Source organism: Sinohyriopsis cumingii, chromosome 4 (assembly GCF_028554795.1).
Source record: "Sinohyriopsis cumingii isolate HCF-2022 chromosome 4, ASM2855479v2, whole genome shotgun sequence".
Classification (NCBI taxonomy): Eukaryota; Metazoa; Mollusca; class Bivalvia; order Unionida; family Unionidae; genus Sinohyriopsis; species Sinohyriopsis cumingii.
In genome coordinates this window covers 98900072-98926590 of record NC_142964.1, presented here as the reverse complement: position 1 = coordinate 98926590, position 26519 = coordinate 98900072, and the positions used below count along the sequence as shown (strand labels likewise).

The following is a 26519-nucleotide window of genomic DNA, read 5'->3' as shown; positions in this document are numbered from 1 at the left end:
CCGTACTGATGAATTCATGTTATACCTAACCAATACTTTGTAGATCATAACTTATCGATGACATCATCTTGTACATAACCATGACTTAATAGATCATAACTTATCGATGACATCATGTTGTACCTAACCATGAATTTGTAGATCATAATTTATCGATGAAATCATGTTGTACCTAACCATGACTTTGTAGATCATAACTTATCGATGACATCATGTTGTACCTAACCATGACTTTGTAGATCATAACTTATCAATGACATCATGTTGTACATAACCATGGCTTTGTACATCATAACTTATCGATTACATCATGTTGTACCTAACCATGACTTTGTACATCATAACTTATCGATGACATCATGTTGTACATAACCATGACTTTTTATATCATAACTTATCGATGACATTATGTTGAACCTAACCATGACTTTTTATATCATAACTTATCGATGACATTATGTTGAACCTAACCATGACTTTTTATATCATAACTTATCGATGACATCATGTTGTACCTAACCATGACTTTGTACATCATAGCTTATTGATAATATCATGTTGTACCTATCCATGACATTGTACATCATAACTTATCGATGATATCATGTTGTACCTAACCATGACTTTGTACATCATGACTTATCGATGACATCATGTTGTACATAACCATGACTTTGTGCATCATAACTTATTGATAATATCATATTGTACATAACGATGACTATATATATCATTACTTATCGATGACATCATGTTGTACCTATGACTTTGTAGATCATAACTTGTTGATAATATCATGTTGTACCTATCCATGGCTTTGTACATCATAACTTATCGATGATATCATGTTGTACCTAACCATGGCTTTGTACATCATAACTTATCGATGATATCATGTGGTACCTATTCATGGCTTTGTACATCATAACTTATCGATGATATCATGTTGTACCTAACCATGGCTTTGTACATCATAACTTATCGATGATATCATGTTGTACCTATTCATGGCTTTGTACATCATAACTTATCGATGATATCATGTTGTACCTAACCATGGCTTTGTACATCATAACTTATCGATGATATCATGTTGTACCTATCCATGACATTGTACTTCATAACTTATCGATGATATCATGTTGTACCTATCCATGACATTGTACTTCATAACTTATCGATGATATCATGTTGTACCTATCCATGACATTGTCCTTCATAACTTATCGATGATATCATGTTGTACCTATCCATGACATTGTCCTTCGTAACTTATCGATGATATCATGTTGTACCTATCCATGACATTGTACTTCATAACTTATCGATGATATCATGTTGTACCTAACCATGACTTTGTACATCATAGCTTACTGACGAAATTATGATGTGCCTTACCGTTTATTTATACATCCTAACTTACCGACAATATATTATTTTCAGACAGCAAAGTGATTTTAATTAAATAGAATTTTGTGCAGACATTTTGTCTGTTTGACGATAATGGTGGCAGAAGAGATACATTTTCATAGGGTAATCTTCAGTTTTTGACGTTATTAAGTGATTTTGCTTCAGTTTCAGAAAGTCACTTTTTGTTTTGATGTGTTGTTGTTGTTTTCCATTAATTTTGTATGAACATAAAAAACTTACAAGTCTTTGACGATCTGTCAACAGCAATAGATTTTCAATGGTAAGATATATCGATGATAATATAATTTCAGTGGTAATATATGTCAGCAGTAATAAAGTTTCAATGGATGATTATATTTATAATGCAAATAATACTATCATACAGATTAGAGAATTTTTAATTCTTACTCTTCGGAGATTCGAACCCAGGTCCGCGGGTAAACGTCACCCATCGCCTTGCCTGCACACACGAGCCCATATTCCCTTACGACTAAGCACACATCACCAGAAACATCATCTTACTCAATCAGTGTTATATGCACTCGTGTGTAGCAGACACAGTCGCATGACGACATAGTAATTAATTATCAGGTATCTACACAGTCTATTAATTCTGCCTACTATTATCAAGCAGTATTCAATGCACCAATAGCTTGACCAACTTTTTATAAAGATAAATAAAACAAGGAAGACACTATTATTAGTAGTAAATGGAATAATTTGTAAATTATCATGAAAACATGTTAGCCATTATTTTAAAATAATATTATTTGTTATTACTTGTAGTTTCCAATAACTTTATTAACATTTTCTGAATGTATTGATTATTAATTCCACATGTATATATACATTAATAGTTATTTCAGTCTTCTATAATAATAATAATAATAATAATAATAATAATAATAATAATAATGTCTAGAATAATTAATTTTACTTCTTAATCAAATTGCTGACATCGTATGTGCTACTAAAAAAGTTTCAATGAGACAATTGTTGGTAACATCAATAAACATGCCTTGTAGATTCCTGGTGATGCAAGAGGAGTTACTCTGATATTTCGGTAATACAAAAAAAAAAATTATTTGTATGATCATCATGGCATATACTTGTCCTAATCTTGGGAACCTGATGCACCGGTATATGTTGCTCAAAGTGTCAATCAAATTGAAAAATGGATGCTATTTCCATTGCCCTTCTATAGGAATCCAGGGAGAACACTTTCCGTTGTGTCTGGTATCTATTTATAATTCTCTATAATTAATTATATATACCTTGATTTCTTTCATAGGAATCCGGAATGACTGTGTAGATACATAAGAATTAATTACTAGGTCGTCATGTGAGAGTGTCTGCTACGCACGAGTGCATACAACGCCGACTGAGTAACATCAGTTCTGGTGAAGTGTGCCTAGTCGTGAGGGAATATAGGTTCGTATGTGCAGGCAAAACGATGGGTGTCGTTTACCCGAGTTCCTTGGTTCGAATATCCGAAGAGTACGAATTACAAATTCTCTAACCTGTACGATAGTATTATTTGTATTGAAATATATCTTCTGCCTGCTATTATCAAGCATTATTCTATATGAATCCAGGAATATCACTTCGTTCGCTCTGATATATATATGTATATATATTATGATAATAATAATAATAATAATAATAATAATGATAATGAGGACTTTTTATAGCGCCTAATCTTTAGAAGCTCCAAGCGCTTTACAACATTAGACAACTCGTATAAGATAAAAAACCTATAATGATATGATTACGAAAAACAAACACCATGAAATTATAAAACATTTTTTAAAAAAACATGCTGAGAATATTTAATGTAGGAAACATTATTAGGTCTTTAAGTTTGTTCTTGCAGTCGAAATAAGTGAGTTCTGAGAGCCCTCTTGAATGTGATCACTGTGTCTTTGTGTCTAAGTTCAGTGGGCAATTCATTCCACATTGCCGGGCCCTGGTATGCAAAAGAATGCTGTCCATATGACTTTGTTTTCATAGTGGGAATAATGAGTATACGATTGTCAGAAGAGAAGCGTAAGTATCTTGCTGGTGTGTACACATGGGTGAGGTTGAATAGGTATGTTGGACTAGAGTCCGACAGTGAAACGTAGCACAGAGAACAAATTTTGTGTTTGGTTCTGGATCGAATGGATAGCCAGTGTAGGGTGCAGAACAGCGGGGAGGTGTGCTCTGATCGTAGTACTCTAAGTATGATCCGAGCAGCTGTGTTTTGAACTTTCTGAAGTTTCTGGAGCAGATATTGAGATGAACCAGACAGAACTGGGTTACAATAGTCCAGTCCAGAAAGTACTAATGAACAAACAAGTGTTTTAGTGGCATCAACTGAAAGATATTTGCGAATTGAGCTGATGCGTCTCAGCTCAAGATATGCAGCATTGCATATGTTCATGACATGTTGCTACAATGTGAGAGTACTGTCCAGAGTAACACCTAGGTTTCGTACTGATTGTGTGAATTTAATGTTGGTGTTGCTGATATTTATTGTTTGAGGTAAAGGAGATGAATGAGAAAGTCTTTGTGTTGTGATCAGAATGGTCTCAATTTTATCATCATTCATCTGCAGCTTGTTACATGTCATCCATGATTTCACATCAGAAATGCACCTCTCTACACCTTGGATAGTAGCATCAACTTCAGTTGGGTGGCTAGATTTGTATATTTGGGTGTCATCAGCGTACAATTGGTGAGACACTGGATGATGATCTATGACACTTGAGAGCGACTGAGTGTACAGAATGAAGAGAACAGGTCCACGAACAGACCCCTGTGGAACACCACAACATAGATCAACTGGGCTGGAGTGTATTCCATTTGCAGATACAATTTGTGTCCTGTTGACCAAGTAGGACTTGAACCACAGTAAGGCTGTATCACGAATGCCAAATATATGCTGGAGACGGAGAAGTAATATATCACGGTCTATTGTGTCAAATGCTGAAGAAAAATCAAGGAGGATGAGGACTGTAATCTTTCCGCTATCCAACGCAGAGAGAATGTCATTAACTACTTTTAGAAGAGTAGCTTCACTACTGTGGCAAGGGCGATATGCAGATTGTACATTGCTAAAAAGACTGAATTTAGATGAGATACCAGCTGGGATAGAACAACCTTTTCTAAGATTTTTTATATGAATGGGAGATTAGAAACTGGGCGGTAGATCTTTAAATCGTTGTGGTCGAGTGTTGGTTTCTTAAGCAGAGGCTTTACAATGGCAGTTTTGAAAAATGATGGGAAGTCTGCGGATGAGAGAGGGGTGTTAATAACATCAGTTATTGATGGCAATACTGGATCTAAGCACTCAAGCAGCAGTGATGTTATAATTGGATCAAATTCACATGACTTTGGTGCACTCTTCATCAGGATTGTACGTACGAAATCCATAGAGACAGGTTCAAATGCTGCTAATGGTTGCCGCTCAAATTCTGTATCCCAACTGTATGGTGACGACGAGTCAATTGAAATTGTGGTGTCAAGCTTATCTCTAATTGTTTGTACTTTGTCACGGAAGAAATCTGTAAACATGTCCGGAAGGTCGACTGGAGAGAAGGTAGATGGAAGTGGTGTAGATTTGTTCCTTGACATTAGCTTGTTAGTAATCTCAAAGAGCTCTTTACAGCTGGAACTATCCATGATTTTAGTAGTATAGTGGGCTGATTTCGCTGCATGGACTATATTTGTGACATTCTTCTTAGCGGCTTCATAGATTTGCTTATCAATAGTGAGTCTGGTGGAAAGCCAAAGCCTCTCAGCTTTACGGCGGTCTCTTTTAGCAGTGCGAAGCTGGTCCCTAACACTGCTATACCATGGAGAACACTTTTGAATTGATATTCTGCACTTGGTAGCTGGGGCATGTTTGTCAAGCAATGAACGCATGCAGTTATCGAGTTGTTCTACGGTAGGAGGTAAGCAAGTTGTTAGGTTAGCTTGGATATCGTGCATTAGTTTGGTTCTATTTATCATACGGAGGTTTCTCTTAGTAGCAGATAAAGGTGGAGGGTTAGGGACTGATACGTCAAGATGGCATATAATGCAGAGGTGATCTGATGCAAGGTCATGGGATACCAGGGAGGACCGCAGAATGTTATCATCAGGTCTATGAAGAATCCAGTCTAAAATGTGACCATGTTTATGGGTGGGTTGGTTAACTGACTGTTTGAGGTTGAAAACATTAATGGAATCTATGAGTTTTTATGTATTTGGGTTTCCGGTCAAAGTGAAAGTTGAAATCTCCAAGAATAATCAGGTAGCCACCTATCGAATTTCCATAGTCCAGGAGATTCGGAAACTGCTCCAAAAAGAGAGAGTCAGCCAGCTTGTTTTTTCTACTAGGAGGGGGGCGGTATAGGCAGAAAACATGGACTGACCTTTGCTCTAGTGTGAGTGTGGTTTGGACTAGTTCAAACGATGTGTTATCGAAATTGAATGTTGTGGTGTGGTTAAGACGTTTTATCATTGGAGTTCTTTGTGATGACAGCAATTCCACCTCCGCGAGAATTACGAAGGAACGACTTGATGGAGTAACCAGTGGGTGTTAGATCCACACACTTGGCTCATCGCCTGATGTTTTTAGCCTTGTTTTTGTCAGGAAAAAGACGTGAATATTCTGGTCGTTGATAAAATTAACTATTTCCGTGCGCTTTTCCGGTGGTCCTACTGAATGGGCATTGAATAATGCAATACGCAGAGGTATCTCTTGTATAGTTGACACAAAGGTTGACGAATTAATAAAGACTTGAATTAGGTTATCTAAATTAACGATCGAATTTTTTTTAAATTGTTGAGCCGAAATAAGGGAGATAACTGGAATTCTTCTTCCTGTTCTATGCCGGCCAGCTTTGAAACAACGTTTCTTTTTTCGCTTCTGTTTACATTTAGGTAATGATGAATGTAGTCCCAGTTCGTTTAGTCTAGAGCATAATGTAGTGTGGAGAGCCAAGGAGTGATCATTTAAAGCAATTAATGAGGGTCCATCGTAGCATAAACGGGTTGACTGGCGAGTATCGGGGCCCGAGTGGCCGAGTGGTCTAAAGCGTTCGCCGTTACGGATCACTGCCATCTCACCTCTGTCTGCGCCGGTTCGAGTCTCAGATTCAGCCAATGTAGATATGTGAGAAAGCATGCCAGTAGCTTCTCGTGGGTCGGTGGTTCTTTCCGGGGTTTTCCCGGTTTCTTCCTCCACCATTAATACTGGCCGCCATATATGGCCTATCGTGTGCTGAAAAATGGCGTTAAACCCCACAACAACAACAACTGGCGAGTATCACGTGATGGCGGTTTGTTCCAAAACAGTTGATATATATATATAGTGATGGAGTCCAATGATAGGACAATAGTAATAGATTTTCAATAGTATTATATAGTAATAGCTCTGTCAACAGTATTAGATATGTCGCTGTCCTCTGAGGTATGACATGAATTCTGATGTATTACATGAATTGACTAATTATGCAACATCAGAAATTCATTGAATTATTTAACTATTTCAACAAAGGCAGGATAGGCGGAATACGTATTCTTGCCAATGACGCAGAAGTACATACATTTAGGAAACAAATAGAACAGTAACAAAGAACGCGTACAATATATGATTAATAATAATTACAATCGTAATACTTTGCCTTGCATATGTCCCTTAAATAGCACCATATAACGTATTAATAGGTATTGCTGGACAAAGTCATACAGAATAAACAGACATATGTTCCTTCGACCTAAAATGTTGAATGTTTACATTACCATCTTAGCAATGGAAGGAATAATTCCCAAGAATGGGATTGGAGTCGGACCTGGTATACCAAGCGACCAGAAGTAGCTCTGTTTATAGACCGAGTACCTGAAATAAAATTGACAAGATGTTCATGCGTGTCATACCCAGCACAAGTACTCTTCTCTTTAATTCGATCCTCAATTTTCAATTCTTTATCAATTTTTCAAACCATTACAATTTGTATATGTATCCGGGTAGGACTTTGTCAAAGATTAACGAAGAAAGAGGTGTAAATACAAAATGTTCAACAAATACCATTGATTGGACCCCGTGAAGAAAATAAAAATAAAAATAGCATTAGCAGGTGAAATGAAAACTAAATACATATAACAAACGTGAAATCGGCATGATACCTCTCTCTCTCTCTCTCTCTCTCTCTCTCTCTCTCTCTATATATATATATATATATATATATATATATATATATATATATATATATATATATATATATATATATATATATATATAGATAGATAGATAGATAGATAGATAGATAGATAGATAGAGACAGATACAGAGACAGACAGACAGAGAAAGAGACATATACAGTCAGAGACAGAGAGGCAGTTTCAAAAATGGCACCTGGACCTGTATGTGATGTCAATTAGCAAAGAATAATAGTTATTATATGAAATATAAAAGAATACAATGTAAACAGAGATTAAACTGTGTGCAAAAAAGGGGAAATCTGGATCATACTAGAAACCAAAGGAATGAATAGGTGGATAAAAAGCAGTGCTGTATTTGTTACCTACATATTGAATTGTTGGATCCTGACAAAGAAAAAATTAAATCCCTGGTGAAAAATATTTTATATTCGCTAGATGTAAGTATAGGTCTTTTGATGGAATACTTAAACTGAACTTTCAAACACGATATTGGAAGATACAAGGACCGCGTAGAATTTATAATACCAGAACTAATGACAATAATATAGAAGCAGGTAACGAAATATTCTGATATTATGTATAGCAGGTATTTTTAAAATATAAAGATTGAAGAGCTATCCTCTCAAATCCATGTCGTTGTTTTTTTTTTTTTTTTTTTTTTTTTTTTTTTTTTTTTTTTTTTTTTTTTTTTGTCATTACATTTCTCTTCAGGAAAAGCACCTGGCATATTACTTTGCAATTATAGTGCAGTCATATTGATTTATGTGCACTGTACTGTCGTTGTCCCACAGATAGGCACCTTTACTAACGTTTCCATTTCAACAGGGGTGCTTGCTATGTAATGAAAAGAAAAGAAACAAACACTATATTTTTAGTTAAACTTATCTAAGAAAACATTTAACTACTTCAAAAATGATATAAAACCAAACAATCGGCAGCTGAAAAAGATGGTACTAATTAAAAATATGTATTAAATACTGATTAAAAGTTTATTCCAATAAATATAAGGACTGTTTACTTATCTGTTTACCAAACATAAGAATAATCTTCAAGTATATGCAAAAGAAGCCAGAAAGCATGTCTACTTAAAGTTTAAATTTTAAACGTACCGGTAAAGAAGCTACAGACAGGATGAAAACATGACCGAATAACAATAATGTGGACAGTTGTCTTGTACCACATACATTCATTTAAGAAGGTAGTAGTGTATTCATCGATCTCCATGTTTAATTTTAAAACAATATTTTAAAGTTAGGAATTTTTTCTTGAATACTGGATTAGTTTCACCTTATCCGTAATTTATAAATCCGGAGATAAAATGTTTGAAATGTTTTACTGATGAATTACCTTGTTATATGATGTAAGTAAATTGCTCTCATAGATATTGCATAGAGATTTTTTGATAAAGACAATTTTTTTAATGACTTCTAGAAGTTGTCCACCAGATTATCAGACTATGGACCATCTCTATACATTAAAAGCTATTTTAAACAAACTTATCAACACCAACAAGAAACCTGTATTTGTAGCAATTGCAGATTTCTTAAAAACTTCTGCTCTGGTTTTGAGACCAGGAATCTTCAGAAATTTACCTGATTTAGGGCATAAGAGATAGATAACAAAATAAACCCAGAATATCATCACAAATGTGTGCTTTTCTACAAAATTGATTAGCGGATTAAAAAAGGTGACGGTCTAAATCATTTCCAATTCAACCTCTTTGTTAGCGATCTTCCAGGCATTTTCAGATGTAATAAGTGTGCTCTTCTACTTTCAATCATATATTACTTTTAAAAGTCTGTAGCAAGAAATGATACTTAGTATATATGTAACTCGAAAAATGACGTAAAGGTAGACTAAAGGTAATTTAAACATAATTTAAAATAACTTTAAGGTAACTTGAGAATAACTTGAAAGTGACTAAAACTAATTTCACAGTAAGTTAAGAAAAATAAACCGAAAGTAATTTGAACCGCTTTTGAGAAAAATCTTTCATTGCAAAAAAAAAAAGTGAAAAAGTTCTTGAAAGCAAAACTAAAGAAAATTTATAGGTTCCTAAATCATACAACATTTATTTACTTAGCAGCTATCGTTCTTGTGCTAATGGACTGTGTGTTATTTATATATTTTTCTTTAAAAAATAGTCCATAAAATTTTTCATTTGGTGGCAGTTCAGTTTTATTAAATCTCTCAAACGATACCATTTGGGCCTATTCGTTTGGATAAACAGAGTTTCTAAATAATTGAGAGAACTTATGAACTTTTTCGATTTTCTCAGCCTTAATCTCATCGAAATGTTTTGACTGATTTTGTGAATGTGTCACCCTTTAGATTTGCAGCACGTTGCTATAGTGATTGGCCCACAAAACTATTAATCTCTATATTATTCCTTTTACAAAAAAATATCTTGGGGCCGTCTTTCCCAATTTAGTACCTCAATATTTTTTATTGGAGATTGCTTTTTAGTAAGGGGATGAGACTTCAACCCAAATAAGTGATGTATAAATAGTCGAATTTATTTTGGATATTTATAATTCAAAGTATGACGTGGATATTCGATACCTCGATAGAGTTAAACGATTGTGATCTCTTTCTTTGTCGGCTTTTTTTGTCGGCTTTTTTTCCCACAGATGTCATAATTATAATGCCTTTTTAGATTTGTTACTGAATATCATTTCAGCAGCGTTACATGGTCTTGGTCTTTGCTAAACAGATTTTGAAATTGATCCTCAATATTCATAGATTTAACTCTATAGTCTTCTCCCCGTGTAAACTATTGATTTCAAGAGCTTGTGCGAAGTAGCCCTGCCATCCCGTTCGCTAAGTCCATACTCGTGTCCAGTGTCATGCTTTTGTGACTCTTTGCAGTATAAGTATTTATTAGCTTAGTGGTACTTTCAATATCTTAATAATTTTTAAAAGAGGCCTTTAGTTGATTTTGATTGTTTTGCGTTTGGCTCTCACATCACAACCCTCTTATAGTATTATATATATATATATATATATATATATATATATATATATATATATATATATATATATATATATATATTGCTAAATGTTTTATTGCATACTATGTTAGTATTCTCTTTCTGTTGTTCTAACCAGTAGAATATTTAAGTTATTTTATCTTCTTTCTTTCAACTCATAAATATAGACGGATATGCTGTGTCATTTGAAATTTTATATATCTCATGTATTTATTGGGCGAATGTTTATATTTACCAATGTTATACTTTTGTGACCTATACTGATTTCCGTTGTTACTAGTTACATAGATTTATCTGGAATGCTTTCACTGAACCTAATGCCAAAATGTTGAAGCTACTATTTTCATTAACTACATCTCATCGTCTTTAAAAACGTAAATAAAATTTCCGGAGACTTTCTCTTGTAATTTCAAGACTGTACTTATGCTTCTTTTTGTTGTTGTTTTTGTATATTTATCTCAACATTTATGCTGGGGCTGCTTTTTAAACCGTTTTTAGTTTAATTTGCAACTCGTTTTACTTTACGTCTAGTTGAAAGACGAAACAGAGAAGACTGTACTGTATTTCTTTCATATTTTGCTATTTTTGGTATCATGCAAACTGTGTATCATCCGTCAAAAGTTCAGTAACAAAATTTTATTTTACATTACGTTCTTTCCAATTATAAAACAAGAGTCCCTCCAGGGAATTGACGCTCTACTGGGTGAAAAGAACTTTCAAGAATTCAAGTTGTTGTTGTTGTTGTTGTTGTGGGGTTTAACGCCATTTTTCAGCACGATAGGCTATACATGGCGGCCAGTATTAATGGTGGAGGAAGAACCCGGAAAACCCCGGAAAGAACCACCGACCCAGGAGAAGCTACTGGCAAGCTTTCTCACATGCCCACATTGGCTGAATCTTAGACTCGAACCGCCGCAGACAGAGGTGAGATGGCAGTGATCCGTAACGAAGAGCGCTTTAGACCACTCGGCCACTCGGGGCCCCTAAGAATTCAAGATAAGACAGCTTATTTCTTCTAACTGCTGAGTGCTGAAACCGTCTCTGATATTTTTGAGCGACAAGATTTTAAAATTAGCTGCTGTGGTGGACATATTGGATGTCGGATTGGCACCATTTTCATTTAGGACAAAGTAGAGACTTTAGAAGTTGTTTGTAAACAACCCACATCATGATAATAATCCATTCAGTGGAGTAGTCAGATTTCCAATATAGCATTTGTGACAGCAATGTTGGATGTGTGACTGTCGCCATTTTCATTCAGTACCATCCAGGTATCATAAGAAGTATATTGGTCAAAACCTCATGTTGAAATCGACATCCTCTTGGGAGGAGCAGATTAACAATATTTTCAAGAGAGCCATCATGATGCCCATATTAAAGGTTAGGCATTTCCATTCAGGACCTATCAGACACCATAATAACTCTTCTGATGAAATTCCCGTGTCAAACTGACTTTCCCTTTAAGAGGAGCAGAGAAAAAAATATTATCAAGCTTACCACATATTGGACGTCAGATCAACAGCAGTTTAATCTAAAATCAACAAACAAAATGAAAAGCTTGTTCGTGAAACACCATGCTGGCATGACCATTCATTCTGGAGAAGAAATTATGAAAAGAACTTTCTAACTGGCCACTGTGGTAACCATGTTAGACATCCGATCGACATCATTTTCATGTAGGATTGACTCGGAACCATAAGAAGCCTTCTAGTGAAAACACGACGTTTATGGTGGCGCTCTACAGTTTCGCATTTTGCATTGGGTCAAAAGTTTAAAGAAAGAGAATTTCCGCGGGTTTCCTCACTGGTTATACTGGCTATTTAAAACATACCTTGTACATCTTAGGTATTGTTCAAAGAAAAATTAATTCCCTTTATTTTGGTGTGTAACTGATGAGTGTAATATAGGTTATAGAGTATACAGCTTGGCCTTACTCCAGATGTGCACTTTCCAAAACACTGCTAGTTCCACTTGGTTATTTTCAGTTCCTAGACTTCAGAAGTAAATTGTGAAAAGAGCCAATAACTGTTTTGTTTCCATTTTATATAATTGTTAAATCATCAATTGCACTTTCAGAAGCGGATATTGTCTAGTTCAGCAAAATTCATTTTCCCTGTTTTAATAGGTGCTAAAGATAGTGTACTTTAGACTAATTCAAGCCGATTTTTTAGCACGAGGAAGCAGTCATTTTAGTTAGCAGTGTGCTTAGATCATGTACAATTTCCATAAGTAAAATATCCAAAGAAATGTCAGCCACATTATATCAATGTAGCTTAGAGGTATGCTAACATTCTCTCCACTGTGCATGTTTCAAACGCAAACAACTTCACTTTACATACTTCACTCTCTCAAAAGTACATAATAACTGGTGGGCGCACCCTATATGGCTTTCCATTCAGGAGGATTGCTAACGAAAAGATCTTTAAGATGGTTGCTGTGGTGGTCATATTGAACCTTAGAAACCATTTTTATTTAGGACCAACTAGACATCATCCATCAGAAGTCTTGCAGTGAACCATTGTGTTGATATAACCATCCATTCAGGACAGGCAGCGAGAATAATAAAATCATTTTTAAAAAATCTGACGTGATGACCATACTGGATGTCAGCTAGAAACAATTTTCATTTAAGATCAACAGGGCATTACAAGAAAGTCTTAAAGTGAAAAGCTCGTGTTGCCATGACCTTCCACTCTGGAGAAGTAGCAATGACAATATTATCAAGATGTTCGCTGCTTGACATCACTGACATCAGCTTGACATCATTTTCATTTGGGACTAACTGCACATCATAAGACGTCTTTCGGTGAAAACAACACGTTAATATGACTTTATGTTCAGAAATTGTAATAACAAGATTTTCAAAATGGCTGACATGGTGGCCATATTGAACATCAGACGGGTACTTCAATAAGATTTTTTAGTGAAATTCCCATGCTGATATGACCATCCATTCGGAATGAGTGTCCGTGGCGGCCACATCAAACATCAGATTGAGAACATTTTCATTTAGCGCTGATTAGACGTGATAAAAAGTCTTTTGGTGAAAAACCCGTGTTGATATGTCGATCCATTCAGAAGGAGTAGAAACAACAATATTTTCAAGATTGTTATTGCGGCTGCCATATCTGAAGTCCGAGCCATACCATTTTCCTTTAGGCCCAACTAGATCATGGGATGAATGTGCGTGTTTTTAGCTGGGGGCACAATACACTACATACGTTGTCAACTCTTACGCCGGGAGAAAAATGTATCGATCCGTGCCTACCTCCTGATCTCATTATTTCTCCAATTTTTTTGCGGAAAACCCATTTATTACATTATGCCTGCTGATTTTCTTTTGTTCCGAAAAACTCCAACAGAAATAGCTATCCAAAAAATGCTCTTCACAGACTGCAATTTCCATTTTATATATGTTTTCTTTTGTAAAAAGGTATTATTATTATTTTTAAACGTAGCTTTAACAATCTGAGTCATATCGCTACTGTGTCTAACACTAACATCTTAATGTTGAGCGCCAAGCAAGGCAGCTGCTAGTACCATTTTATAAGTCTTTGGTGTGACTCGGCCGGGGTTCGAACCCGCGACATCCTGCGTCCAAGGCGGATGCTCTATAACCACTTAGACCACCAGAGCGGCTGTTCTAATATAGCATCTGTGCATATTATTGTGACGTAATTATACAGAACACTCATCACGTGACGAACTTCATGACAAAATGATAAGTACAACATATTTAATTAAACTGCGTTCACTAGTGGAATTAATGACAATTTGTATCGTTATATTTGAATTAAGGTGAAATGCGAAATATTTAATTATTAGTGGGCTATGGTATTATGAAATGTGTGTTAAAGTGAAAGAGTAATTTGCATACGACCGTGTATATATCTACGGTATTGATCAACATTTTAAACATTTTCAAAATGCCCAAACGCGAACTAAATGAAAGCGCCCTTGATAAGAATCACCCGAAGCTATCAAAAGGGACGAAGTATCTGTGAAAAATAAAACCATCATGGTTTGGCAGTATCTGCTGGATTCTCAAGTCTCAGCAGGATCAACACCACGTTGCAAGAAGGACGTGGTTATAGACTAAACGACGCTGATGAATTGTTGCAAACAAATCTCCTTATTTTACGTCCTGGTCTCATTATTTGTTATTCAATCTCCCTACTTGGCTTCTGAAAAAGTTGACAGGCATGATAAGCTCGAATCCTCCTTGGATAGAACGCTGACGGATGTAAGACTATTTGTTTCCATTTGATAAGTAAGGATATATACATACGGAGAGAGACAGACAGACAGACAGAAAGACAGGCAGACAGACTTACATAATTAATAGAAATAAGAAGGCCACTATCACCAAGAGCCAGCTTGGAATTGACACCAGGCCAAGAACCTCCATTGTGTTCAATGCAAGAATTCTTTCTGTCCGTTTACGAGCTTAGCACTGCCGTTGTCAAATTGATGTATATAACCACTTATCGACTATCTCGGGGAATTTTATAGCAAACATGTATATCATTTAGTTCACCCAAACTTATCTCACTGAGTGAGATATTGCTGGGTGATAAACTTGGAGAACATACAAGACTCTATATTGTAGTTGTTTTATCTTTAACCTAGCGGTCGTGTTGCTTGAGCAGATGACCATTTTGTCGTCTATCTTGTGATATACCGAGCTACTACCGGTAAGTTATTTGATTAAGTGGGGGGCAATATTTGGGTTGACAGTTACGTTATAGTGCGAAGTACTTTACGACTAGTCAACAAGTTGCTTTGCGTTATGCAATGTAATAGTGAATGGACGGACTAAATGTCTCGTATCAGCAAAACTGTGGTAAATATTGTGCTAGTACAGAATCTACAAGTATAACTTGGTAAAGAGATGTTATGTGCTAAATGCACTCAAAGAGCCGACTATTTCTAAATAATAATAAAAGTTTTATCAAGAACGCCATTTCAATTAGCGAAATTGTGATTTCAGCTGGTGTGTGTTTTGATAGCTCTTTGTTACTGAAAGTACGCTCTGTTACTTGAAAGAGCACAAATCTAAGTATGTTATTTGAAAAAGAACGTTGAAAGGATACTCCACGTATCTACGCATCGCAATTATATTTATACACAAAGAGACAAAACATAAAATTATTAAATATTTCCTATCCATGTGACCATGAAACTTAGTTATTGTTTGACATATTCCTTTATTATATTCTTTAATTTTTTTAATGTTCCTACAAACTGAGCACTCTACTTCAATAATTCACCAACAAACAGATTGCAAGTTATACATATATTATAACGCATTACTATCCAGTCTGCGTCAGGTCAGGATGGTTGGATGGAAGACGGGAAGAATGAATGGAATGTTAGACACGATAGTTATTTACTTGGTGGTGTTGGTATTAAAAAAGGTACTAAATATAATACGAATACACTAACTACTGAATGGGGAAGTGATGCAAAAATGATAATTCTCAAGCGTAAAATGAATTTTTATGAAAGAACTCCATCAAACATATTATTTCAGAACAGTAATAGTTCGCCGACTCGCTAGGCGCTCAGCATTAAGAGGTTAGCGTTAGGACTGGTGTCAGGATAATGTGATTTGGACTAATAAATAAGCAATTTTCCACTGCCGGTCCCTATTTGTACAAGTATCTTTCACTCAAATACACCTGTAATGGTTTCTCTCTGGTACGTAGTCATACTTTCGATGTTAAACTTACAAAGTATACTTTGAAGTCAATCGCCTCATCCATTTTCGGCCGATGTACGACGTACCGCTGTTACCTGCTATGGGTTATCTGGCATTACATACTTAGGAAGGCAACTCATGAAATCCAATAGATGTCGCTAGGACAAAGCACTAAAATATGTGCTCGATCCGCCAAGGTGTAGATAGGGTTAACATATCGGAACCTTGGCTAGCGAAGATATGATATGTGTTCGTATGCGATGACTTGAAATGACGAAGTCTAATGAATGGAATAACCAGGAATGGTCATCGCCTTTTAAAATTAATAATAATATTTGTAGATTTAAACACTTTTACACAACAACATTGATATTGGTAATTAGAGCTAGGTACAACGAAAAATTGTGCAATGATTTACCGAGGTATTTCTGCACATACCATGATACATACTACGATATACAGCCATTATAGTAGAGACCAATAATTTCAGTCTATAGTGCAGAGGCCAGAGATTTTTTTCTTTTCAAATTTCTGACTCTCAGATAGCTGAATAAAAAATGCTTTGCTCTGATTTAAAGCAACAAAACACCATATTATATCTATATATGGGGGGGGGGGCAAAGATCTTGAGAGAAAGGAAAATGAGATATCTTGGCTAGAAAGAAAACTGCACTCCCCCTCCCTGAATGAAGTGGCCAGTACTTTATGGTAGATGAATTTTCTGTGTGTATATTAATCGTGGCATACTTTGTCATGTAACTGTAGTGGGATGACTTAGCTATGATTATAGCTAACACCTTGTAAAAGTCATCATACTAAGATTGCACAGTTTATGGACACGAATAAAAAAAAACACTAAAGCTGGAGCATACAATTTAGGAACAAATGGGCAGGGATACTTCGGGCGTGGTTTCAACACTCGGGCAAGATATTTATTAGAGAGGGCCAGTAAACATAAAATAACACTGACTCTATCAATATTATGTGGATTGCAGAAATTATGCAAAATTCAAACAGAAAACAACTGCTCTGCTGGAAATCTTAATAAGATTATGTGTCACAATAACGTTAATAAGAAAAACAAAAACATGGAAATGTGGTTGCATCACGTGTTCATATCAGTCACTAAAGGCTTGTCTGGAGTGTCCCATCATTAGAATATTAGTCGAAAAGAATTAGCACATATCACCCGTTGATGTAGTTCAATAGCTGTTGAATCGAAAATGCACTGCATGCATCAAAACGTATCCGGTTTCATAAAGCTTCAAGCTTCAGGTACACTCCGTTTGCAGGTTTGGTTAATGCACCTTTGTCTAACTTGGGTGGAATCTGAAAATACCCAAAAAAATGTCTACATTAATGCCACGATATTCACTTATTATGCATATACGGTATATCGTAAAGTACCTGGAAATTAATGCGGATGAAAGGTATAGACTTCTGAATATCGTTTATATCTATATTTTTTCGGGAGGACCCGCTATGCTCCTGTTCCCATTATTTGTTTGAATTAAAATAAATATTAAAGAAAATTTGGAATGTGTGGGTTTTTAATGGATAATGTACTTCACGAGGGATCCACCGCTTCCCCTTTCAAATTTGATTGTCATCCTTACATCTTTTAAAATAATATGCTTTACTGAATGTATCACATGGGAACTAAATCGCCTACAAACACCGACATGTAGAATAAAAATACTTATGTACATTGACAGTAGCAGCAAATAGCCATCATCAGATCAACCATTTTACTTTTTATAATTCCAAATATTTATTTTATATTCTAATCTTATCTCTGTATGTAGCTATACTGATTTTATTCCTAGATTATTTTAATGCAAACAATGCTACAATCAATTCGAAAAAAATAAAACTTAAATATCACTAAACATGGAAGCAGCCTACTTCTGTTTCGGGTGCTGTCACAAATCTGAAATTCTGCAACATTTCAACAATCGCCATCTTGGCTTCCAATAAGGCCAGCCTCATTCCTATACAGTTTCTGGGCCCTGCTCCAAACGGCAGGAAAGTGAAAGGTTTGATGTTTCCTTTGTTCTCCGGGGAAAACCTGCAAATATCAAGGAGGTATCGTACCACTCGTTATATATTTGGAATATTGCTTTAAAATGTGTACTCAGAACGACTGAATGAATGTTCCCAACTTTGATAAAAATGACTATAAAATTGTGAAGATGTAAAATATAGTTATTGATCATCCTTATAGTTGCTTTGTTTCTTTAAGTCAAAATCTAACAGATATAATAGTTTTACCAAGTTATATACAACTTGATCATCAATTTGTATTCTTGTTATTTCTTTACAATTAAAAGTGTTCGGATCAGGAGGAAATCATTTAAATAGTGTTCTCCTCTTTAAAATAATTTTCGCAGTAATTTAATTTTCCACTTTCTTCAATCTCTCCAAACATTTCAATACGTCACCTTTCGGGGTCAAATTTACGCGGATTGGGCCAGAACTCCGGATCATAATGAACAGCACTGACCACAACCGTCACGTCGAGCCCTTTCGGAATCTTAACTCCGCAGACTTCCGTGTCCGCTGATGCTTCTCTATTGAATCTGTTAAAAATATCCTAAATATTATATGATATACCACAAATATTTACTCTGTATGCACATTTCTACTAACAAAGCATGGTAGCATAAGATGGAGTACTACAATAAGACGCTAGATTTTCATTCCTAATGACATCTAGACTTTTGGGAAGGAGAGGACACGCAGAGACAATCTGATGAAATATTGAGAAATTATGTACCGAATTAGTTTTAAAAAGGAATAAAATTCTATGCAAAGCACAAAATGAGATAGCAAAATCAAGTCTAGGTATGAAACTGTAGACTCTTTTCCAAAAATAAATTCCTCTATTGCTGAAAGTAATATTGAATAGACGGGTAACATAATGAATAGGTTTCAGAATATCCCCGCAAACGCATGACAAAGGGTCTGTACCGTGTTGATAGTACAATACTGATATCTAGCAGTGACTTTGACCCTGTGCCCAGAGACATGGATTTAGTAAGCGACAATACCTCAGAATAAGTCGTGACGGAATATATTTTATTAAAATTGCAAGCCACAGAAAAGGTAAGAATGTAAAATTTAACCTTGATGTGACCTTCACATTCAATATGCTTTATGATCATGATGTACAAGTGGGTGTCAATCAAAATATATTTAGTGATGCACAAGTGTCCATATACTGAATTAGGTCACAAAATGATATTCACTTTTGTGATCATTTGGAACTTGGGGTGAGGACATCATTATGTAACAAGACACACGGTATTTTCATGTTGTATTCCAGGCTAAGATATCGTCAAAATTTCTTTAGTTATCTACATGTTACACCTTGAACCCAGAATATAAGTCAAGTTTTGCCTTGTGATGATTTTATGATTCAGCTAAATAGCTTACGAGGGATCACTGCGTAGTATCAGGTGATATATATATATATATATATATATATATATATATATATATATATATATATATATATATATATATATATATATATATATATATATATATATATATATATATTATATATATATATATATAACAAGCAATGACAAGATTTGTAAGATGTGCGGCCATATCGGACGTAGGATTAGCACCTTTTTCATTTAGAAGTATTCTAGTAAAAGCCTCATGTCAATATTAAATTTAATCCAGTAGAAGCAGCCATAACAAAAATCATAAGATGGACAGTTGGACAGCCATACTGGATATGAGATTGGCACCATATTCATTTAGGACCAGCTAGACACCGTAAGAAGCCTTCTGGTAAATTTCCATTCAACGTGGTGGAAAGCCTATGTCAATACGATATCCGTTCAGGAAGAATAGTGACAACAAATTTTCAAGATGGCCTTTCTGGCAGCCATATTAGGTCGGCTCATTTTCATTTAGGACCAAATAGACAGCATGTGAAGTCTTTCAGTGAAAACCCCATGTTGATATGACCACAGATGAAGAAGGAGTAACGATAAAAATATTTTCAAAATGGCCACTGTGGTGGTCATACTGGATGTACGAGCGGATAATTTTCATTTAGGACAAACTAAACTATGGAATGAACATGTATGTAAGGTTTAATGGCAATCCTGTAAATAGATTAGAACTAGTAATGATAACAAACGTGCTAGATGACGGACTGACGAAATTAACATAAGCTCTACTGGTTTATGACTCTTAGAGCTTTAAATTAGAGGAACATGCTGTTCGACTTATATTTCGACTTATATTTCGAAATTAACACTGAAGATACCGACCTTGTCGCAGGCGGGTATATTCGAAGTGTCTCATTCACTACCATATCAAGGTATTGTAATTTGAAAACGTTGTCATAAGTTGGTTGTTTCTGAAGAAAAAAGATATATATATATATATATATATATATATATATATATATATATATATATATATATATATATATATATATATATTGAAATTTAAATATAAGGCAGAAGTATGATACCCTAGCAAAATTGAAAATGTAGGCCATTGTGTGACGATGAATTTGATATTAAAAGCATTGTATATCCTAAATTAGGCCCATTCTGAATTGTAAGATTGAAATATGCAGCAGAAGTATTTAGAAGGAAATATAAATTAATTTTTCACGATATGTAGCTAAATTAAAGACAAAACTGATATTGTAGGAAGAAATTAATACATCAGTAGCTGACATCCCTTTAAATCGTTTCAAATATTGTATTTATCAGGACAAGCATGCATGACTTGCAGTTATAGTGCCTAATTCCTTATCAATTTCTGGCATACACGACTTGTAATTTACCTTGTCTAATTCCATGTCAATTTCTGGTTTACACGATTTGTAGTTTACCTAGCCTAATTCCCTGTCAATTTCTGGCATGCATTACTTGTGGTTTACCTTGCATAATTCCTTGTCAATTTCCGATATCAGCTTATCTTGAACATCCTGATTCACCGCAAGGCAGTAGGATACAAATGTCAGCAAACTGGACGTGGTATCAAAGGCAGCCAGAAGGAAAATAAGTGCATTTGCCAGAATCTCACGGTCCGTCAAGCCTGCAACCATTGATTAAAGAAAGTCATATATAAAAAAACACATACATACATACATACATACATACATACATACATACATACATGTATAGTCAGGTAGACGGATACACAGACAGACAGACATACAGTCAAACAGATGCAAATACCAGTCAGTCAGTCCGGGATATATATTGTCATAGACTCAGGGTTAGACAGGTGTGCACCATAATGGGGTTGGGATTGACATTTAGTACAGGTGTGAACTCTCAAAATATTATCATGTATGTGAATTCTCCATATGTTATTAGAGATGTTTCTTTTAAGATATTAGTGTTACATGTTTAGCTCATTAGACCTTAGGCAGTGCAGGAACATGTAATTGTGGCGAATTGGTTGCTATGTGGTTACATGAATTTTAACGTATAGCGTCTCCCTATTTTCGATAACGCGTCACTTCATATACATGTTTTTAGACTTCTTTCGGTCCATCAAGCCAAATTATATTGAATTACTAGTTGACTAATCCCATATTTATTATGCCTGTAGGAAATCTCTACCAATAAGCTTTAGCCATCGCCATGTTGATCATTATATCACACTTGGCTTATCAAGGTTTGACATTTTAGATTCAGCACCATTTCTTGCACAAATTACATATCTGTATTACCCCATTTAATATCAAAGGTGTATTCTCCATTATGTGGGTGCTTGAGGGGAACACCATAACACGTTTATTAAATATGAAGTTTCAGGTGGCTTGTGTTTCGCGGAAAACGAACTTTTTATTGATAGTATTAAGTTCGTATGGACGCCATTTTTATACTTTTGTGACCCATGACAATGATGGTTCGATACTACAGTAGTTGATTAACATAAATTTACACTCAGATGAAGTCACGGTGAACTTATTGCCGAAAGTAATATCTGAAATATACTGACCTTACATAAAAACTGTTAGATTTATTGAGTAATGCAAATTATTTTACGCATAGTTGCAACCTCCGTAGCAACCCCAGTTTTTTATAGTACCTTTATACCCTGTCACTGGTTTGTGCCTGTTTATCCATTAGAGAACTGTTCTGCTACTGAAAACTATGTAGACAAATTAGGATATAGAGTTTCTGTTTCAGAGTTCTCTACATAATAAGATATAAGATGCAAGAATGTTTTATATCCTGAAATATATGGAACATGTGGCTGATACCAAAAGAATTGTGTTAGACTGTCTGCCATTTCGCCACATCTGATTCGTTGGCGGATTTGGTCTGCCAGTTCTGATTGGTTCATTACTGTCACATGGTTGAAAACCAAAGGTTATATACTGGAGAGGAAGACAATACTTCCCAGCTAACTGCAGAGCGTGGTCAAGTTCAAAACTGAAACATAATATTAGTGAATTTTGAAGTTCAGCACCCGTTTTAGGTAATGGCATATATAAATTGCTATAATGATAATAATATAGGACTGTCAACGTAGTAATAATGTTTTAAATTATTTCGACATTATTCAGGTGAAAAGCTAGCAAAAGTAGCAAGATTTCGAACATCTGAATGTCCGTTTTGTTAACAGTATGCAGAGGCAAGCATTCTGATAATTACATAGGAAATGCCGGAGTAAGTAAATTCATCTTCCAAATTGTCGTGCAGTTATCTGCCATCTCATTGGTAACCTGAGCTAAAATGAATTCAAGGCAAATCTTCAGTTCTCGTCAGTTGGAGTCACCCAATGGTTTCCGATCATTATGCCATTCATTAAACATTAAAAAGGACTACTATGTTCTAAGACATTTTATTGGAATGATCCAGCTACAAGCCATCGAAAATTAACTTCAGTACCTAATTGTTACGATGCAAGAGTGCAAGAAACGAGTGTTTCTTTGCAAGAGTATAAGTGTCTCATCCAAGTGAATATTATGTACAGATGACAGCTTTCCAGCTTTTTAGTTGTGTTACTCTCATTAAACATTTGTGTTGACTTTATATTTTAGTGGAACTTCTTCCCTGAACTCTTCCTAGGAGACGTGAAGCAGAGGCTGCTTACAATATATGTGATGCATGCCTACAGATAGACAGATGGGTCCACTTACACAGAGCCAATAATTTGGACAGACACGCAAACACACATTGCAATATATTTGGGCATCTGTTTAAAGAAAACTCATGCTTTTAACGGTACATGTTTAGAGTGAAAATCTGGGTATATCAGACTGATGTTTTACGTGAACACCTCCTTTCAATGGAAATATAGAGTATTAATCAAAATGAAAACAAACGATTGTCCTAAAGTAAACATTAAGTTATTAAGCGCGTTCTTATAATTTATCAGTGCAATGAAACAAGAAAATATTTTCCTTCTTTTTCCGCAAAATAATTACAAAATCTACTGATATTATCCTCTCAATTTTAAACTGCAAACTAACAGTGCGAAACTAGTTTGTCACTAGCCCTGAGTCTTTTTCAAAGGCGAATACAAACATCTAGACAAAATAAACAATAGACAAAAAGGCGATGAGATTACAAACGTTTACATAACTATTGTTTTACTTGAATAAAAGCTTGAACGTGTTTTATGTTTCAATTAGTTGGCTTCAGGTTGACTGATGATGTATATATATTTATATCGACCGACAAATGGATGAGCCATATCACCATGTTTATGGGGACACAAAAAAATATGGTTGGTCGAGATCTGCAAGAGACAGAGAGATTCAGACCTAAACTTAAAATGGGAAGTGTATCAAATAATGGATCTTGACACAGAGGTGGTTTATATGTGTATGTCGTGCACTAAGTAGGTTTGACAGCATATTTGTCAAAATTAAATTCTGTAATATCAAAGACTGTGTATAGGAAAATAATCGTTTTTATTTTAAAGAGTGTGTATTGGATTGTGATATTTTTTCTTATATCCATGTCTCTGAAATCACCACAGATGAAATATCAAATTTCAACACAACACACAAACTTATGTATGAACAAAAATGGGCAGGGTAATTTTTCAAGAAGATAAATTAGACATGAAGGAAAATACAAAACCTACTGTAACGGCCGATACATTTGGTTTTGAAAGTAGAAGCCACAAATCTTCAAGACCCAGTGTTTTATACTATTCCTCAATACACTCAAAACCCAGTCACTTCCATTTACTTGGTCTAAGCAGATGGTTCAAAACTGAATGAAAACATAAAATAGATATCTACCATCCCAGTCTTATATTAATTTTTGGAAGATTCGAAATGGAAGAATGCATGTATTCATGCATGTATACTGGGCGTTATCGTATGATCCCTCCCACCATCCAATTACGGTAACAGAAAAGATCTTACCCCTCTTTTTGTACGAATCGTAGTTCAGGCCTTCATTATTTTCTGTGGTCTTGTCGCTTTGTTCTTTGTGTGCATTAATCATCAGTTGAATGAGGTCTTTATAATTCTGTAAAGGAAAACAAAACCCACGATCCATTCTCTTACAATAAGCTGTCGCTCCTAAACCAGCTGCTTGTGTTGTTTCTGTTTGGTCCATTTTCGCATAGACGTTTAATTCTCATTTTTCTGCCATGTTGGGGACACGAGGATATGTATTATAACTAAATAACATGGATTTTGTTTTGAAAATATTAAAAGAAAGAATACAGATTTTTGCCTGATACGGGGCCATTGTTAAAATTAATATATATTGCTACAAAACTAATGAAATTTTCGAAAAAAGGCTTCACCTTCCAACAATTTTACAAATGAAAGAAAGTCTGGTAAATATTGTTCTATGTAATAAGAGTATTTTAGACTACGTGATTGACTAATATTAAACTTGAATTTTTTCGTGGATAATATCTAGGGTCTATATACTTTAATAAACGGCGCACGATTTGGCGTCAAGTTATCAAGGAATAATCCAGAAAACCTGGAACAATCCAACGACCTTGGTTTGAGCTTCCGTCAGATTATTTACCAAGAAGGAACTGCGCCAATGAACTAAATTTAACGAACACAATATCAATACAAAATAGAATTACCTCACTAAAAATAGTTTTCGTTCATAAGGTAGAAATATTCCTTGGACGGTCATCGTGGAATTAAAAATAATATTTATTTCTACTCAGATAATTTCGAATGTTTAATTAAAATGCAGCAACATAGTCTTCTAGATATTCTGACGTCTAAATTTTTACTGAATAAATTATAATCTTGATACGACACTTTAAGCATTCTCTAACATACCTTTAAACTGTTTTTTGTCTTCAAAATTCTAAAAATAACTATAGACATTCTTACGTCTGACGTGCTTTTCCTACGCTCTTGCATTACGGATTTGGTTGCCTCTATGAAAAAATCCAGTGCTTTCTGGTCCATCAGTGGTATGTTCCGAAAAAATATTTGAAAATCTGGAAACAGCACTGTAATATAAAATGTTAAATGGTATGACCTCACACTGCAAATAGAACTTTGTTGATATCATTTCTAAAATGAACAATCAAGAATGTCATCTAATCTTGAAAAATATCAACTGTATCTCATATACCGCTATAAATTATTATCGCCATGGTCTTTGTTGGCCTTTACTATGAGGATGTCGTTATGGTACTTACAGAACTTTAACATTAGAAGGGTCTTGTGGGAATTATAGAGATTTTATGTAGGGTCTGTGTCGGCCTTACAGAACTTTAACATTAGAAGGGTCTTGTGGGAATTATAGGGATTTTATGCATGATCTGTGTCGGCCTTACACAACTTTAATTTTATGAGGGCATTGTGGGAATTATGGGGATTTAATATAAATGTAGGATCTGTGTCGGCCTCATGGATCTTTGATAGTATCGAAACTTATAATGCGGTTGTTCTTATACTTACAATCCAATATACCATTACACACTTAAATATTGGGGTGTAGATGGGATGGGGTTAGCTCATAAACTGATACTGACCTTAGTTTATAGCATTACACATTCAAACAGAAGATTCTGGCATATAAACATTTACTTAACATATAATATACGATTACACATGCAAAGAGGAAGGTTTATTGGTGTTGATTTTGTGGGGTTTCGCGACATAAATCAACACATGATAAGCTATGCATGGTTGTCAGTATAGTTGGTGAAGGAAGAGCCCCGGAAAGACATCAGGAAGAACCACCAACGCACGGGAAGAAACAGGCCTGCTTTCTCACACAACCACGTTGGTC

The 26519-nt window shown here is 35.1% G+C and overlaps 2 protein-coding genes across 4 annotated transcripts in view; both read right to left on the bottom strand.

Moving 5' to 3' along the window:
- The window catches only part of LOC149801752 (cytochrome P450 3A24-like), a 40825-nt gene extending 25387 nt beyond the window's left edge, over positions 1 to 15438 (bottom strand). The window contains exons 1-2 of one of the 2 annotated variants that reach the window (XM_089956082.1): positions 14924 to 15438; positions 7180 to 7276 (exon numbers count right to left, since the gene is read on the bottom strand). In XM_089956082.1, coding sequence (XP_089812208.1) covers positions 7180 to 7276; positions 14924 to 14997 — 171 coding nt within the window. In that variant the 5' untranslated portion in view covers positions 14998 to 15438. Of the gene's footprint in view, positions 1 to 7179; positions 7277 to 14923 lie in introns of those variants that run through there. The other variant, XM_089956083.1, reaches the window with a different exon arrangement.
- Positions 15439 to 16066: 628 nt separating this feature from the next.
- The window catches only part of LOC149801751 (cytochrome P450 3A24-like), a 33252-nt gene continuing 22799 nt past the window's right edge, over positions 16067 to 26519 (bottom strand). For both annotated transcript variants that reach the window (XM_089956080.1, XM_089956079.1), the window contains exons 8-14: positions 25610 to 25731; positions 24665 to 24770; positions 21206 to 21363; positions 20583 to 20671; positions 18732 to 18869; positions 18196 to 18358; positions 16067 to 17619 (exon numbers count right to left, since the gene is read on the bottom strand). In XM_089956080.1, coding sequence (XP_089812206.1) covers positions 17545 to 17619; positions 18196 to 18358; positions 18732 to 18869; positions 20583 to 20671; positions 21206 to 21363; positions 24665 to 24770; positions 25610 to 25731 — 851 coding nt within the window. In that variant the 3' untranslated portion in view covers positions 16067 to 17544. The remainder of the gene's footprint in view (positions 17620 to 18195; positions 18359 to 18731; positions 18870 to 20582; positions 20672 to 21205; positions 21364 to 24664; positions 24771 to 25609; positions 25732 to 26519) is intronic.